Source organism: Acanthopagrus latus, chromosome 1 (assembly GCF_904848185.1).
Source record: "Acanthopagrus latus isolate v.2019 chromosome 1, fAcaLat1.1, whole genome shotgun sequence".
In the NCBI taxonomy this organism is placed as follows: Eukaryota; Metazoa; Chordata; class Actinopteri; order Spariformes; family Sparidae; genus Acanthopagrus; species Acanthopagrus latus.
Window position 1 is genome coordinate 11,309,027 of NC_051039.1, and position 17,691 is coordinate 11,326,717.

At 44.5% G+C, this 17,691-nt stretch overlaps 2 protein-coding genes across 14 annotated transcripts in view; one reads left to right on the forward strand and one right to left on the reverse strand.

The window, feature by feature from the left end:
* bnc2 (basonuclin 2) overlaps positions 1-17,691 on the forward strand; it is a 161,436-nt gene that overhangs the window by 109,530 nt on the left and 34,215 nt on the right. For all 5 annotated transcript variants that reach the window (XM_037116991.1, XM_037117063.1, XM_037117147.1 and 2 more), the window contains 2 exons: positions 9,712-9,814; positions 11,466-11,701. In XM_037116991.1, the coding sequence (XP_036972886.1) occupies positions 9,712-9,814; positions 11,466-11,701 (339 nt within the window). The remainder of the gene's footprint in view (positions 1-9,711; positions 9,815-11,465; positions 11,702-17,691) is intronic.
* LOC119029961 overlaps positions 1-17,691 on the reverse strand; it is a 157,550-nt gene that overhangs the window by 23,928 nt on the left and 115,931 nt on the right. Inside the window, exon 6 of one of the 9 annotated variants that reach the window (XM_037118852.1) lies at positions 10,512-10,559. The exons of the other annotated variants lie outside the window; for them this stretch is intronic. Within the exon in view, the coding sequence (XP_036974747.1) occupies positions 10,525-10,559 (35 nt within the window). The 3' untranslated portion in view covers positions 10,512-10,524. Of the gene's footprint in view, positions 1-10,511; positions 10,560-17,691 lie in introns of those variants that run through there. 9 annotated transcript variants of the gene reach the window in all.

Below are 17,691 nucleotides of genomic sequence, written 5' to 3' on the forward strand. Positions count from 1 at the left end.
AACAAATAAGTAAGATGTGAGGAGATGTTACACCGGGTCGAAAAGAATCTGAATAGAGTAATTATCCCCGGTTTCGACGCAGCTTATACGTAGTTTTGTATTTCCACAGCTGTTGGGTGTGCAAGGCTCCAGGTGTTTACAAGTGAACCACCGTGCTGACACACTGTTTGAACAAAACTCTGAGGAAAGAAACAAATATTATTGCCCAGTCGTGTGTCTTGAAAACCAGCCAATCCGTCTACAGTAGTGTTCGGTTTAGTTGAAAAAACACATATACATAATTTGGAGATTGCAAACACACAATTAGCGCGGGCTTTTTTACATTAAAAAATGGTCAAAGAAAATAAAGAGCTATTGGCGAGATTAAATCTAGGAACTCTTCCAGGAGTTCTCTGGCTGGGAGCGACGTTGAGTAGGGGAATTCACTGAGTGTGGGTGTTTGTGTGTGTGTGTGTGAGTACATGTTTGCATGAGAGGGAATGTGGGAGAGTGCGTGGGCGCCAGTGTGTGCGTGTGTGTAGTTGAGGAGGTATAGAGTCCCACCCTGTAGACTAGTGTGATGACTAAATGTCAATTTGGGGGAGTCTCAGCAGTGCTGGCCTCCTGTCGTCACGCCTGCACTCTGTGTCTGTCTGTGTGTGTGTGTGTGTGTTTGTCCCGCCGCCCACGCCAACCAATGATTGCCATGGAGATGTCCCCTCGCAGAAAGGGGTCGGCAATATGTCTGGGCTCTGACTAATACTTTCTGTTTGTGTTAGGGTGTAGATGGGGAGGGAAGTAAAGAGCAGACGATGTCGGTCATCTTCTCCCCCCTCTCTCTCTCTCTCTATTCCCACCAATGCCGACCCCCCCCCATCCATCACCTCTCTCATTTTTTCTGTCCCCCTTTTTCCTTTCTCACTCCCACTCTCCTCTCCCCTCTCTCAAACATGAGTCCGGTCGCACTGTGTGGTCATGTCACTCCCTCAAATCTCCAGACGGAAGCCTAGCGCGTTGTTGCAGCGCCGGCTGTCACCGCGATATTTGCATTCGTCGGGGGCGATCGGCGGGCCAGCGAGTGCAGGTGTCAAGTCTGTCAGGGAGTTGTCCTTATCTGCCACAGGTCGCTCCCTCTGATAGGCCCAAGGTCAGAGCAGATCTAGTGTATATTGACGACAGTGTTTCATTTTCTTTCCTTTTCCTGTCCGCACAATGGCCAGTGAGTGATAAGGACGCGTGTCTCTGAACAATGCAGTCTGACAAACTTGCGGAGTGATTTGTGGCTCTTATTTGATTTCATTGCTGAAATAATGGGCTCGCCAGCATAATATAAATTGACAATTTGGATTATTGATTCATCTTTTAAGTCATTTATCAAGCAAAGTTGGGAAACATTTGTTGGTTTCAGCTGAGGATTTCCTGCTCTTCCTTGTTTTATATCCCTTTGAATTTGATGGATAGTTTACAGGCTTTCAGGTGGACAAAAAGTGTATGGAAGGTGTCGTGTCTATAGTAAAAAAAATTTGGGGGGAAAACAAAAAAATGATGGCAATGTCCCGGCAAGTTTTTAACGTAGACGTATTACAAACAAAAATGTCTGATAAAGAGCACCCAGACCTGTTAAATAAAGACCAAATATAGAGGAAGCCACAGAAAAAGACGGTATTTGTTGGAAAGATTTATGGCTAAAATAAACTCCAGTGAATGAACTATGAACCACTGTCAACATGTTTGGAGTTTCTGTACAGCGATTTGTTATTTATTGACTGTACATATATACACTTGGACCAAAAGTTGCGTCACACAGGAGAAAATTGGGAGATTGGCCTGACATCTTTTGCACCGCAGTTCCTCAGCCTTCCCTACCTCCCCACATCAGCTTCCCTCTGCCCCCTCCACCTTTGCTGCAACACCTCTTCCCCACCTTTCCGATACACCAGCTTGCCTGACTCCCCCCCCCCCCACCACCACCACCCCCTTGCCTCCTCGCTATCTCACCTCTCTTCCTTTTTTGCCAACGTTCCCTTCGCACTCTCTCTTTCTCTCCCTCCACTCCCCTCCCTGCCTCCCCGAGCACCCTGCTTTGAACCTGGCCTTGAATCCGTGCACCCAGAGGTCTGTCACTGGGCAGATGTTTTGATCTCTGGCTGGGGAAATGCTTTGAGGCGAGCTGAGAGGGGCCAGGGGCCTGGACTGGGGTCCTCTGCCTGGACCTGCTGTCTACACAAAAGATGGGAGAAACTGGTTCTCCCTTGATGCTCAGGTATTTGAACTGACAGTGTAGTTTCAGTGTGGTACGGCTCTCCATCTATGCGGGCTACACTGACTGAGAGCATGGCATATGATAGCGAGATCACAGGGTTGTGTTCCCGGTCCAGTATTGTGATATTAGGCTCCCTCTCCCTCTCTGTTTCACAATATCAAAGCCAGCTGGGTCCTTTAGCCATCCACTTCATAAACAAGCATGACTGTCCTGAAGTACACGCACAGCTATTTATCATGCGAGTGAGTCAGGCTGAAAGTTTCGTCACTGATCCGATTCTACATTCGTTGGGGTGGTGCTCATCACGGAGAGATTTACTCTCTGTGACCGCGTCAGGTCGCGCAGAGGAAGCAGGAATGTTGGACGCAGAAAATTAGTTGAATCGTGTGCTTGTTTGATGGCGGAGTAATAACATGGGTGTTGTGTCTGTGTGTGTGTGTGAAGAGCGTGAGTCACACCTGACAGCTGACAAACTCGTCGAGAGAGGACTGGACCTCTGATCGAAGTTCTAAACAGGACGTCATCCTGGATGACAGTGGATGACAGATATCATCACTCACAATTCAACTGTTTAGATTGTCCACTTATGAAGTCCAGATTTATGTTCCTTATTAGTAATTGTAAGTTCATTGCTGGCAGAAAGCACAGCCATGTTTTCGGAAATGTCCTCACGAAAAGGTCGAAACAAGTATTTAACCAGACAGACGACTGTGAACCCCACCGAAAGGGGGTTTCAGACTCATGGAGGCCCATCGTTGGGAGGGGCTGATAGATCTTCTCTGGGACACCTCAAGGACAAAAATGATTTTGTATGTATCACTAATGAGTTTACAAACTGATCGTGTCTTCTCTTGCGGTTACTATGGTTACTATCATCGGCAAGGGACGCACTCTTTATTTTCCCTGATAACGCTACAAACCCGTGATGGCTAGTTAGCTCGATGGCAGCTGACAGCGCTAAACCCAGCAGGAGGGAGTGTTTCTGTGCAGAGGAACATGAAGAGTTTTAACGGTAAAACTGCAGTTTGATGTGACAGCATATCAAGTTCAGTAACAAAGTAAAGAAACAAGGTTTTGATTTTGGAACAGTTTAAGTTCACTTTGGGTCCGTTACAATTGTTTTTTTTTTTCGGGACGGTTCAGGGACAGTGGTGAAAAACGTCAGTCTGTAGCAATGGCACCAAACAATGACTTTGTCTCTGAACAGTAATGCAGTTACATCTAAACCAGACTTGATGTTTGTTTCTGCTACATCTGTCACTTCTGCCAGATTATCCCCTGCAGGTTTTAGGCTATGAGCCTGTCATACTTTGGGTCAGCAAGACCCAACGTTGCTGTGTGAAGGCACGGTTGTGTTGCAGTAAGCGCAACAAGACTGAGAGACACTGCCAAACATCTGAAACATATGTGTCAGACACAATATGTTCACAGATGAATTTTATTGTTCCCAGTATTTTTGTTGAATGTTTATTTGCTGCCCTCACTTCATTTCCAAACTTTATTTTCGAGCTTTGTCCGTCGTTTACAGTTAAGTCTAAACACTGCAACAGCTTTTTTGTGAACATTTCTTAAATCAGATTTGTGAAACGTTAACTAATTGACGATGAATCTCGAAATCTGTCAAGTCACAAACAGCTTTAATTACAGGTGCGTGCAAAAAGCAGACATAGCTGCCTGTGTTTGTTTGAGTTCAAGAAAGAAAGGGAAGAAAAGAGAGGGGTCCCAGGTCTCCGTATGAATACATGAAAACACATGCTTCTCTTCTCCTTCTGTAATCCACCGGGGACTCACGCCCCATTTGGTTCCCATTAGCATAGCTCTGGTCGCTCTGCCCCGTGTCAAAGCCCAGACGCACAGCTGCACAAAGGACAGGGACCTCTGGCACTGTGACTGCCAGCCGCGGGGCTCAAAACCAGAACTGACATGGAGGACGGGGCCTAACACTGTGGGGATTTCAGAGGGAAGACACCAGCTTTTCTGTCGACTGCAGCTTCCCCCTGCGCAGCATTACGTTTTACACTGAAGTCAGCGCGCAAGTGATTAATCGTTGTTTATTTTGCACCACTTTGTAAGGCAAGAAAACTCTGTTTCAAGTCACATCCAATGTACAAAATCAAACAAGCAAAAATTAGCCTTGGCATGAGGTATTTGCTCCCCTGTATTTTGTGGCGTGCTGCGTCCGACTACAAAGACTTTCTTTATTCAGCGTGTTTTATTTGTCACCTGTTTCCAATATGGACACTGTGAAGTCCTGATCTATCTGTCGGAGCCAGGGCCCGGTTTTATGACACGCAAAGCTCGCTGTGCCTCTTTTCCTACACACGTTGGCCGCACATTTCTGGCAGGAAATTGACAGCATTTCAGCAGCTAACTCATGGATGAGATAATATCTTGTGGGTGGAAGAGAGGACAAGATGCTCCCAGTGTTTTACAGTGACCCTAAGCAGAGACAAATTTAAATCCAAAGCTGCTGCTGCGAGGATCAGGCGCACACATGCGCATGTACACACAGGGTTTTCATTTAAACCTCGGCTTTGCTTAACTCACCAAAACAAGAAATGCGGTCTGTGGCTGTGTGTTGAACATGGTAAAGGTTTCAATTAAAGTAGGAGGAACAATACCCACCCAGCATCCCAGCAGCTGTCTGGGTTGGCTCGCCATTGTACGCTGTCGAAGGAGGATACAGAGAGGCTGGAGGGGACTGGCGGTGTTTTAGTGGTGTTTTTCAATGGCATATGGTTACAACATCAACCTTGAAAAATGACAGGGTAGTAATACAGTTGTACAGGATATTAGTTTAGGATCATGCTCACTTCTATGGTTTCATAGGACTTGTAGCAGCCAAGGCGCTGTCTGTGTTGATCCCTGCATATGCTGCCTGGTTTAGTGTTGGACTCATTTGCATGTATCGGTATTGATCCCGGGCCACGTCTCTCCCAATCTGCTTAAAAATCCTCTCGGACCTGACCAGTCCAGGCCGAAGCCATCTTGTTCTGCCGCTCCTCTTCCCCGCATTTCTTCAGTCCATCTGTCCCACTAACAGTCTTTTAATTGAGAGTCCTCCCCGGTCTGATGCTGGCCATTGCTGACTGTCAGTGTTTATACAATTGGGCTGGGACAGGGACTGCGAGCCAAGCAAAACATCCATGAAACATCAAGCCTCCAGCTAAACAAAACCCAGCAGTGAGACACACACGCACACACTTGAGCCAGATAAGGGCCGAAAACGATGCTTTCCGAACGCGGCTAGGTTAAGTTGTTGACCATCGCGGCAACACGGCAGCTGTGAGAGACCGTCGACTGTTGTCTGGGTCTAATTGCTACAGCAGTGTGGGATTTTCTTCACTTGCTAACAGCGTTCACTTTCTAGCCGCTCATTTTTCTAGTGATTTACGAAGTCTCACACACACTCGCTCACACACACCCCTCTGTCCTTTTCCTCACCGTCGTCCTCTTTAGTTGCGAGCCAAAGAGGAAACCCTGGCGAGACGCTAGCACAGTGACTAATGCTGTGTATCTGGCCGGGGCCTCAGATAACACAGCCTCCTCCCCCGGCCTGCTGTGACAAATATGTGCGAGTGTAGCGCTGGGATCCGGGCCCAAGCTTGTCCCTGACCCAGCCCAGGCCAGACGCAGGTTAAACCACGGCCAAATGCAACCCAGATCCACGCTGGCCACAGAAGCGGAGTTTTGAGTACGTGAGGATCATGAGAAGAGGCCTACATAATTTTGTCTTCCTCGCTTCCCCTGACAAGCCACACACGCAGGCGAACTCACATCCTTGACGATGTTGTTTTTGATGGCGATTCATGACACATCTGTCTGCCGCTGCCTCTGCAATCAGCCTGCAATCTTTCATCTTATTGCGTGTGATCAATTTTGACGCCGCCATATCACAAACATCTCCCGTGTTACTCTTCTCTTATGCCTCCCAGAGCTGAATTTGCAACAACGCACAAATTAATCCCAAGAAATAACTGGCACAGTACGTCCCCTCCCTTCCCTTTTCTCTCCGTCAGTGCCTTCTCAGTTGAGGGGGCTTGCTGCTTTAATGCTTCTTAATGCTGCTGTCTGCTTAATGGGCCAGATATGAGAGGTGCTGCTAGCCAGCGTAATAAGTCAGTGATTAGAGGGCGCCTTGTCACAGCAGCAGCCTCGCAGACAGTGGCACGCTCTAATTGGAGTATTAGACGCCCCTTAACTATCTTGTCAGCTGTCAGACCCCGGCTCGTAAACAGAAGAGGTGCATTTGATATTTGCAATTGTTTATTTCCGCCTGCCGCTGTTAGCACTGCCGCACGGAGAGGTAATTAGGAAGGCGCTGTGTTTGTGTGACATCACCGTGCTAAATTTGGGCACTCTAAATTAGAGTTTGCAAAAATCGCTGTTGCGAGGAGAGTGATGTAAAAAGAGAAGTAGTCAATATCTGACAAGAGAAATGAAAAGTTAAGGTGGGGTGACTGACAAAAAGTTGGACAAAAGCAGCAGCAACCACAAAATATGTTTTACTTAAAGTGAATCTTAAAAGGTGAACCGTTTCTGGTCTCTACAGTGTCAGCCAATAGGAATGTCAACTGCAGTTTCCAGAAGTTGGAAGGGAAGTCTTCATACTGAGAATCATTGCCTTTTTGTCCAGCCGCTAGTCTACCAACAGCAGCTTTTTACATTTAAGGAACCTAGAACCAGTGAATTTGTAGCATTTTTGCTTAGGAAACAACTTTCACGATGAATAAATGATCAGAATTGCATCAGCTGTCGTATAAATTAATCACCATTCTTCACAAGAACTGTATTTTCAGAGCAGAAGCAAGAGCAGTTTTCTGTCAGTCCCGTGTTGTTTGAGTGGTATTTCAAGTTAAATAGAGAAAACAATATTAGAACAAATTGGAGAAGAATATATCATATTAGATCTGCTTATTGTAGGCTGGGTTGTGGGTATGAACGCTGTGTGAAAGAAAAGCATTATTCAACAACTTTACGAAAACAGATGTTGCTCCAAAGACACAGAGCTTATGAGTCTATCCTGTATCTGAAAGGTCACAGGTTCGACCCCGTCGACTGCCTTGAATGAGTGTTCACGAACAGCCATGTCTGCTGCATTATGGTCCTTCAGGGGAGCGCTGGGCTCACTTACTGCACGCTGCTCCGGATAAGGACGTCTGCTAAGTGTATAATGTATGTACACTCCGACTGACACATGGCGAATAATCCTCACACACGGTGAGGATTGCCGCCGCTGCACCTGGAGAGCTTAAAAAACGGTGTAAAGTCAAATAATCTCCGGCTCCTGTCTCGCTCGGTGTCAAACGGTGAGGTGACATGGTTAGAAGTGGCGTCATTTTGTGTTTAATCTTGGATTAGCCCGTGTTCGCTCTGACATCTCCAGTTACTAATCTGGTTTACAGCACCTTAGGGCGAGCAAGGGGGGGATTCTGATAGATTTTAAGGTCCCTTAGTAGATTATGAGCAAACTGAGTTTTTATATCCTGAATAACAGGATATCGGTCTAATCCACAGACTTGGTTATGCTATTTGCTGTTAAAACGCCAGAATGTGCACTTGGGTCAATACTGGTGGGTTGGTGTGTGTCTTTACTGATCATGCACTGACCTCAGTTGTTTGACGTACAGGCTGAACTGTGCTGCCGATCTTTTTTCTATCTGTGAGGGCTGATTGACTGTGTCTGACATTGTGTAATATACGGTTGCTGGACTCCAACCTACGACCTATTGTGTGCACGTCTGATGTCACATCACTGTCGCACAGTGAGACAATATGAGATAACGTGTTTATAGTGCTGATTGTAAATTCATAAAGCCTTGATTGTGTCTGTGTCGCCGTCCTCCTCTTCTCATCTGCCCTCGCATTTTTTTTTGCACACATTTCCTGATTTTGAGGACTTTCCCGTCAAAATAAACGGGCAGCCACACGCAGCAGTCACCTTGCACACTGCGCCCGATTTCCTGCCTCGAGCATTCCTGAAATTTTTGCTCTGCAATTTTAGTGATTACAGATTTTTTTTTCTTTCCCTTTACAGCCTAAAGAATTAACACATAGGAAAAACCATCAGTCATTCAGCACTGACTCAACACCACATGTGCCAAATGTGAAATACTTTACCCTCATCATGTGGAATTGACGTTTATTTTGCCAAGTTATTAAATGTTTTTCTATTCAGGCCGGCACACTTAGATTACATGCTAATGTAAAGGAAATACAATATTTGATTTAAGAAAAAGATACACAGGTTTTCTGCGCATCAAACAAGTGTTTTTTTCTTTTTTGCTTCCCTTGCACTGGTCCTCCTGCAGCTGCACAACTCCCTTTAGGCAGTTTAGGTTGCAGTAGTGTTACTATCTTTACTCACCAATTCGTCTTGATAATGCAAAAAAAATGTCTGATAAACAAAGACCTGCCAATGCTTATTAAGATTCATGTTCCTCACTTCTTTTTTCACTCTTTTCACTCCTTTTCTGTCGGTCTTCTTGTTTCTCCAATGTCGGCGGGAAATTTACGGCTCCCAGCTGCTGCGCTCATTCCGATGATGAAGCTGTACTCATTTGTGTGGATTTCTGTGTATATCATATATTTCATCCGCGCTGTGCAATCTCTTTATTGTTTTGAAGAGCGCGGAACATCTTACAGGATCAAATGACCTCCCCGCGAAATGTGCCGGAATTTTTGTTAGAGTCTTTAACAGCCCTCTGTGAAGGCTTAAGCTTCGGCAGACGATGCATTGTGCTGTACCGAGTTGCCCTCGTCAAGTCTGGACACTTAACCTCTCACTACTAAAAGCTTTCCGAGGTCAGACTAAGTGCAGCTCCAGTGTTGAGTAATGGAGCCTCAGTCAAAACAAGTTAATTTTTTGTGTTTTCAGGAAGGGAAGTCCTTTGTTGGTTCACAGGAACTTACCGTAAAGAGGCAGATGAAATTTGGCGTCTGATAGTTACTCTTTTCGGCCGCAGCTCCTGATATGTTTGGTATTACACTCATCACGTTTCTACGTAACAGGTTCGAGTATTAGGTAGAGATGCAACAATCACCTTATTCAACAATGATTCAAAGACATTTAATTTCCACCTATTTTGTTCATTTGTTCATAGTTTCAATCATTTTTTTAAGCAAAAATGGAAAAACATTTGCTGCTGTTTTGTCACTTATATTAAAGAGTCTTTGTGTTTTGGCCTTTCAGCTGGACAAAAGAAGCACTCTGAAGACGTCACTTTGGGCTCTAATCGTGAAAATAATCAGCAGAGTAATCGATAATAAAACGATGAAAATCATTTGTATCGTGTTCAATAATAAGGATTTGCAGACTATGTAATAATTTGGCCTCATGCTTCTTGCTCGTTTTTGCTACTGGAAGCTGATAGCTGCTCTCTCCCAGCCTTTGCTTTGTGATCTCTCCTTTGTACTCGAGCTGTTATTGACGTGGATTCGTCTCTGTTTTTTCTCCCGTGTCTCTGCAGGCCATTCGCTGCACACTGGTGAACTGCACATGTGAGTGTTTCCAGCCGGGGAAGATTCACCTACGAACATGTGACCATTGCAAACATGGCTGGGTAGCTCACGGTAAGCAGACTCATTACTAGACTGACTGCGCTGTATAAACGTGGTTGTTGTTCTTTATACAACTGCTACGGAGAAAACACAGGTCCTGACCTCCATGTCTGTACTCTCTGCTGTGTACAGAAATGTACCACAGATGTCATCAGCATGGATGCATCTCACACATTTAACAATTAGTATGTTTCACATTACTTTTCACTGACTGCAAATAGAAGCTTGTCTCTGTCAGTGGTGGTGATTCAAATTCAATTTTGACTCGTTTTCCAGAGCAGAAGAAACTTTGTTGTTTTTGTTTGCTTCTGTATTTTTATGTTTTCTTTCAAAGTCTTGTTTTTGCACCTTAGATCAAAAAAAAGGGGGGGGAAAAAAAAGAACTCAACCATGAGACAGATAGCGAAGCGAGAGACCACACGTTATGAGTTTTTCACATGGGTATGAAAAAAAGGGAGAGGAGGCAAAAAGTACAAAGAGACGGAGGAGGGGGAAAAGAAAAAAGAAAACACCTGTTTGGCTTGCGTCCGCACAAGAGCGGGCCACGGGCCCTTCAGCGGATCGCACAGGACCCCATTGACTATTTTTTAATCTCTCCCTCTGAACTGTCAGGCGCCTATCTCTCCTCTCCCCCCACCTTTCATTTCATGTCGGCATTGGCAGGGACTCTGACAAGTAGTTCTTCATTTTTTATTATGTTCGTGTCTGGCTGTGCTGTGTTGTCAGGCAAAGCCCTCGTCAGCAGGAAAAAGCCGTCCTAGGATCAGAGAGAGACCCGACCAGGTGTCACCCAGACAGGCAGGGAGGGAGAGAGAGAGGGGAGGGAGAGGGGGAGAGGGGGAGAGGGGGAGAGAGGGCGGTATGAGGTAAGGGAAGAGAGAGGGATTGAGACGGGGAGGAAGAATGAGAGAGCGGACCAGGTGTCGCCCAGACTGCCAGAGTAAAGAGAGAGGTGACTGAGGTTGTGATAGAACGATGCAATAACAGATCCACCTGGCGGATTGGGGACTTTTTTTTTTTTTTTGCCCTGAGTTTTGTCTCTCAGGCAGTGCAGCTAAAATTACTTCCACCTCATTTGTGTCAAACAATCTTAACAGGAAAAAAGGAAAAAAGTGCTGTTACTCGTGCAAAAATAAAAATAAAACAATTTCACTACTTATCATATACTATCAGGTTTTCATCAAGGAAAGCATAGAAGTTTTTAGTGGTTACATAGCGTTTCTATTTTCATTTATTTTCATGTCTTTATAATACTATTATTTGAAAACTGCTACAGATAAAGATAAATATCAACACATATAAAAACAGAAAATAGCTCTTTTTTTTACTTTTGATCAGCCACAGACAGAAAGAATTAAGATTCAAGACAAAACAGGACGTATCGCAGGTTCGGGGCGACAGAAGAGGTGAATAAACCTGAAGATGCAAGGGCAGCGGAACTGTGAACGAGCGAGAGATTAGATTGAATAGAAATAATGGCAGATAACTACATTAATGTCATTGCTTTTATCTGATTGATATGCTATTATCAGCCAGCGCTGACCGTGCAAAAGCTCCTGAAGGAAGATTTGAGATGAGGGGGAAACTGGATTCGGTCATTAACCCGCGTGCCTTTGTGTGTGCGTCTCTGCATTTTCTTTTTCTATCTCCCCTTGTCACGCAGCTCTGGACAAGCTCAGCACCCAGCACCTGTACCACCCGACCCAGGTGGAGATCGTTCAGTCTAACGTGGTGTTCGACATCAGCAGCCTGATGCTGTACGGCACCCAGGCCGTACCCGTCAGGCTCAAGATCCTTCTCGACCGCCTCTTCTCCGTGCTGAAGCAGGAAGAGGTGCTGCACATCCTGCACGGCCTGGGCTGGACCCTCAGAGACTACGTCAGGGGCTACATACTGCAGGTCAGTGACCAGCATGCATGCTGCTGCGCCAAACACATGTAAAGCATCATATGGGTTTAGTGTAAATGTCAAGACCGGGTATTTACTGCACTTACTCTCTGCTCACACACGCTTTCATATTTGCCTGCAATTTTGGGTGATTTTTTATTTTTTTTTGAAAGTGGGGATAACGTCCACGGCGATCACGACCATTACTTTCTCACCAAGTGTATCTACAAATATCTCAGCCATTGCAGTTATTCTGAGAGGTATTGATCAAAAGCAGAATAGTGACAATCTAAGCCACTTCAGTCCCATTGCCCATCCATTTTCCTCACATTTTCCCTGCTGTTACTTCTACTTCAGTCTGCCCCCTTTTCCTGCCCTGTCAACACTATGCCCCTCTCCGCTGGAAAAAGGAAAGGAATGAAAAAGAAAAAAGTGGAGAAAAATGTCACGCCAGCAAACTATAAAACCACTGTAGTGTGTTTCCTCTCTCCATCCATTCTTCCCTCCACCACCACCACCACCACCTCCTCCTCCTCCCATATAATTGCAGTCAGACACATTTCTCAATCAAAGGTACAGAGGTTTTGGTGTTGAAACCCAAACCAAAGTGTTCCTGAATGAATTAGTTAAGAGCAAGTGAACATGTGCATGTGGTTAGTAGCTCCGTGTGCGTGTGTGTGTGTGTGTGTGTACACGTGTGTGCTTATCTGTATGCGTATATGGTTTGTAGATCCAAGAGTGTAAGTGGAACAGCATGGTGAGGAGAGGGTGGTTTGTATGTGGAAACAGCTTCTGTGAGTAAAGCGTTCACAGATCCACACACACACACACACACACACACACACACACACACACACATACATACAAGTTATGTGATTCAACAGTATATACAGTTGTGAACACAGGACTGCTGGTTCAGGTTTCATTTACAATTAAAGATTTTTTGTGTGTATTTTAAAGACAGATTCAAAATATATGTTAGAAATATAAATGTCTGAAAATGTGCCAAAATAAATGATTTAAATATGATAAAAACCCTCTCCGGTTACAATTTGTGAACTTCTTACATTAAAAAATGTTTTCTTCAATTTGTAATGAAATATTATTGTCCTTTTGAATACATCTGTGTAGTATATTTTTGATACGCAGATCAATGTTTAGGGTAAAAAATAATTTTAAAGGTGAATAAATCTTAGAATGTCTTGTTTTGGCCCAGAATAATATTATATTTAAAATAATATGAATCACAGACATGCAGCAAACCTGCAGAGGACATATGCAATTTTTTCTTAATTGAACAACTGAATTTTATCGATTATGGCTCAAATTCTTTACTTATTGATTAATCGAGCTCTAGAAAAAAAAAAAAAACCCGCTCTCGCCATTTATTTTGAATATTTTCCCTCAGAAACCAAAGTAAAAACCTTCCAAATCTGCGGTGTGAGAAAGCCATGTTTTGAGTAACGGTTGGATCGCTGCGGTTCCCATAGACGTTGTAGCCTCTGTGTTTATATCAGCTGGTTCTAATAGTCAGCTGGTGGGAGCACCGTTGCTCAACTGCTCAGCCTCATGTCACGCTACTGGCTAAATCCTCTAGATCTCCTCAGAAGGGCTTCAAAGGCGCCGCGGCCGCCGAGAAGCAGCCAGTCACTTAAGGACAGTAAGTAGTCATTGTACGGGCCTATTAGCCTGTAAGTAGCTATGAAATTCAATCATCTTTCCCCGAGCCTCCGGGCAACGCTTTGTGTCAGGGGTGTGTTCCCCGCCACTACGCCGCGCTAAATGAGAGATAAAATGAGGAGAACAGTATTGCAGATGATAGGTAATAAGTTGTCTTTTTGATATTGAAGTCAGGGGATATTATTTGATGATAAATTACTTTAACGTGATAGGAGCAGTCAGGGTTTCAAATGCTTTACATGTACTGATTTAGGATTTGAATAAAAGTGTTAATGCCACAGGAGTAATCAATTTTAATTCCTATTTTAATGACATATGCTATGAATCACTATAAATATTCAGCAAATACATCCACTGTTTCTCATCATGTTCTCATGAAGCGTCTCTTTACGGTACATTCACATACTGGTTAGCAGCACAACGGCTGTCTTCAGTTTTTCTCCCTTCTATCCACCTGCTTCTTACGTTTTAGTCTGAGAGTAAAAAACAAATTCATCGAGTGCACGCGTGAGTTCGGTGCATTATTTTTTTTGGGCCGGGTGTCAGTGTGCTTGGGTGTCAGTGATGCGCCAGAGAACTCAGGACACTGAGCTGACAGAGTATACCTGCGGCTCCTCTGATGCCTGACCAGGGAATGTATGCAGTGCAGGGGGAAGGAAAACACACACTTATATTCCACCAAACGCATAGAGACCCTGAAAAACACAGATGCTTCAATATTCTGTCCTCATCTACACATCTCCCTTCTTCTATTAAATACTATAAAGAGAACGGTCTGAACCTGCTTTGCGTATTAGCAGCACATTTGCCCGGATGAGCAAGATATATCAAGATTGTACTCATTGACAAAACTTTACTTACATATTATCAATAAGTAGTAATTGGGAAGTTATTGAGGAAAAACTCTTAGTTAATGGCCTGATAGTTGATGTAGAAGTAGAATAAGGCATTAACAAGTGCTTTATAATGACTAATAACGGGCTAAAATGCTACTAATATGCACACTAATACTCAACTAATTAAATGATAATTAAAAAAAAACATTTTCAATCAATAGCATTTTTACAGAAGTTATCCTCAGTTTTCCCTCAGTAACTTCTTATTTATTGCTTACTGATGGTAAGTAAGGTTTTCTTTATGAATCATGATATATATAATATATGTATATGCTCAGTACAGGTCTTATATCAGTCGTAGCACTTTTAGTTATTGGCCCAGTAATTGTAGGATACAGTCATGCAGAATAAGGCATTAAACACTACTTTATAATGAGCCAATATGCTATTGATATGCATATTAATAAAAACTAGGTAATAATTACAGAGCTAAGTGAAGTGAATGTCAGTGCCACAGAGGAGATGGTCACCCTAATTCACTCCGCAGCACTTCTTATCTCATCGTCATCTCGGTTCCTCTGGCTCTTTATTCCTCTTGATGAGGACATGGAGGATTTCTTGCAAGACGCTCACCTGCTCTTTTTCTGCACGTGCAGCAGGAGCGAGCCGACACTTACGTACGATAATAACAGGTAACAACAACTCACTCGCGTTGGTTCATCTGTTGATGTTTCCACATTAGCAGCAGTGCATTTTGGGAAATTATTATCTGCGGAATGAACTCATATTCATATGTCATCTTTTTAGTTAAAATTCACAGACGGAATTAATTTATGTCAACACCCGTGAAAAACTTCGCCCTCCCCTGACCTCTCCGGCAGCCACCGCAACAAAACCGAATACGACGTTGAGGTGTGACTAAACATGCGTACACTCTGCAATTTACCTTTTGTAATAGGCTCCTTAAACCGAAGAAATTAATCGATATTATTAATAGCTCGGTGGCTCATCTAGTGGTTGGAATTTTGATTTGTAAAGGGGAGGAATTATACATGACATCAATAACCATTAAAATGAACGATTGTCTTTTCTCCCGCTCTCTTCTTTCATCCCTCCAATAAAGCTTTTTGTAGCCTGACCTTCAGTCCACAAACTTGCTCTCTTATAGCGTTCACACACACTCGCACACCCGCAGATCTGCGCGGCGTTCCATAAATAAATGCGTGCGTGCAGGTTTATGTGTGAACATAATGAGTCGAGATTTATTTAAGTTCCCAGTAAACAAGCTCTTGCTGCCAGACAAGCCGAAAGGCAAGCGGCTCCCTGTCATCACATTTTCAAGAGTTTAAAAGTTATTTAATGATCTTCGCAATGTCTCTCACCTCTAGCTGGCTTGTGTTCTGAAATATTTCACAGATTATTCTGAAAACTCAAGACGCCAAAACCGAGCAGCGCGAAGTAGCATTTTGAATCTTTTTATGTAGAAAGTCAATTAATTTTTCACATTATCTGCCGGTTTCAGGAGAGTCGTGTGAGCATATACAACAAGGTTTTCTGCCTGATAGTGATGACTGAGAGTCTTTTGACCCTAACCCACTTTATTTCCCCGCTGTTTCTCCCCAACTCAAACGTCAATCCGAAGCATTATGTGAACAACACAGACACCTTTATTCATCGCCAGAATGCCTTGCACTTCACTCTGGCAGGACTTTTTAGCTTTTCCCCTCCTCAGCCCTTCATTCCTCTCTCCCTCCCTCCGCTCTTCTCATCCCTCTCTCCTCTCCCGTGGTCGTTCCCAGACAGACCCACAGCCAATGTGCACCAGATGCCCCCCCACCCCCACCACCACCCCCACCACCACCCACAACTCCACCCCATCCCAGCAGCCTGTCACTGCTCACCCCTCTGTTCGATACAGACAGATGGAATTGCTATCAGTACTGGTTTCTCTCTGCCTGTCTCAGCCTCTGTCTCCCACACTCCACACTGTCTATTTTGTCTTCCTTTTTCTTATCCCTTACCAAGTGAAAAATAAGTAGAGAGAGAGGGAATGAGTGGAAAGAGAAAGAGAGAGAGAGAGAGAGAGACACAGGCTTTTCAGCCAACATATGGGCTGAAGCCCAGGGTTTTCCTGAGCGACATTCTCAGTAATGTTCTGTCCTTGTAGAACATTGGGCTGCCTCCACTTTTATGAGATGTGGTTTTCCTGACTCCACACGGCTTCCAGGAGACCCAGATGGAACCGCTAACAACCCCCACCACCGCCACGCAACCACACACACACACACACACACACTCCGTACACACACAAACAGTCTTAACCCTAATTGCGCACACACTCGGAGGAATGCTTTTTCAAACTATCAGATGCGCACGCACACACACACACGCGCACACACGGCCACAAAAGCACAGTACGTTGATAACCCTCCAACACGGGCTTTGTTTCAGTGGCAGATGCCTGAGCATGAAACAACCTCCTTTAATTTCTGTTATTTATCTGCTTATTTGGCAAATATATTCTTTCTCTAATGAGCATGAAGAAGGGAAGTTGTTTTTTTTAGAGTGCTTGGAAGGCCGCAGGAGGGCCATGCTCGCATTTAAAAAGAAAAAAAAAAAACTTGTGACTGTAATGTTGTACATGTGTACTTACACATGTGGAATATGAGATGTAATTACATGGATTAGGGTGCAACAGCATTTGTGTAAGACAGGAAACCATTTCCAGTTGCAGGTGGGTCCTGAGGCCTTAGTGAAGGTACCACTCGGCTCCTCTATAGTGGTTTAGAAAGGTATTTATTGAGTTAGAGTCACATTTCAAAATGTCTTCTTCTTCTTCTTTCTTCGCTGTCCCTCCCCTCTTCCTCTCCTCGTTTTCTGTCTCTCACTCTGTCAACTGTGAAGGGCACCATATCTCTTGATCCTCGCCTGAGAAACTTCCATTTTAGGTAGTCGGGCTCCGTGCAACAACATTTTTTGGACACAGTCCTCTTCTCCAATCTCCTCCATACGGCACACTTGTAACCCCTATTTTCCTCCTGTCCTCCTCCTCCACCCTCCATCACATCCCAGTGCCTCCCCCCTTCTCTTAGAACCTGTTTTCTGTTATCACTACTTAATGCCTCACCCTGGGAGATGGACGGGGGAGAGAGCGTTCTCCTAAGGTGGAAATTCTTACGTTCATATGGTTATGATTTGGTGGGGAGGTCAGACTCGATTTTCGCTGGAAGGCTTACGGTTGGCTCTGTGCTGGCCGTGCTGGGCTCCAAGCACTTCAAAGAGGGCCGGTGCACTGAATCAAGGTGATTCTCACCCCCCCCTCAACACCCTGCACACACACACACACACACACACACACACACACACACACACACACACACACACACACATGTCCTGCCTAGTGCTCTTAAGGGTGTCTTCTCCCTTCTTTTACTCAATCGCTCACTTCTCAGTAAGCTCGAGATAAAAGGATGTGATTTCAGATTA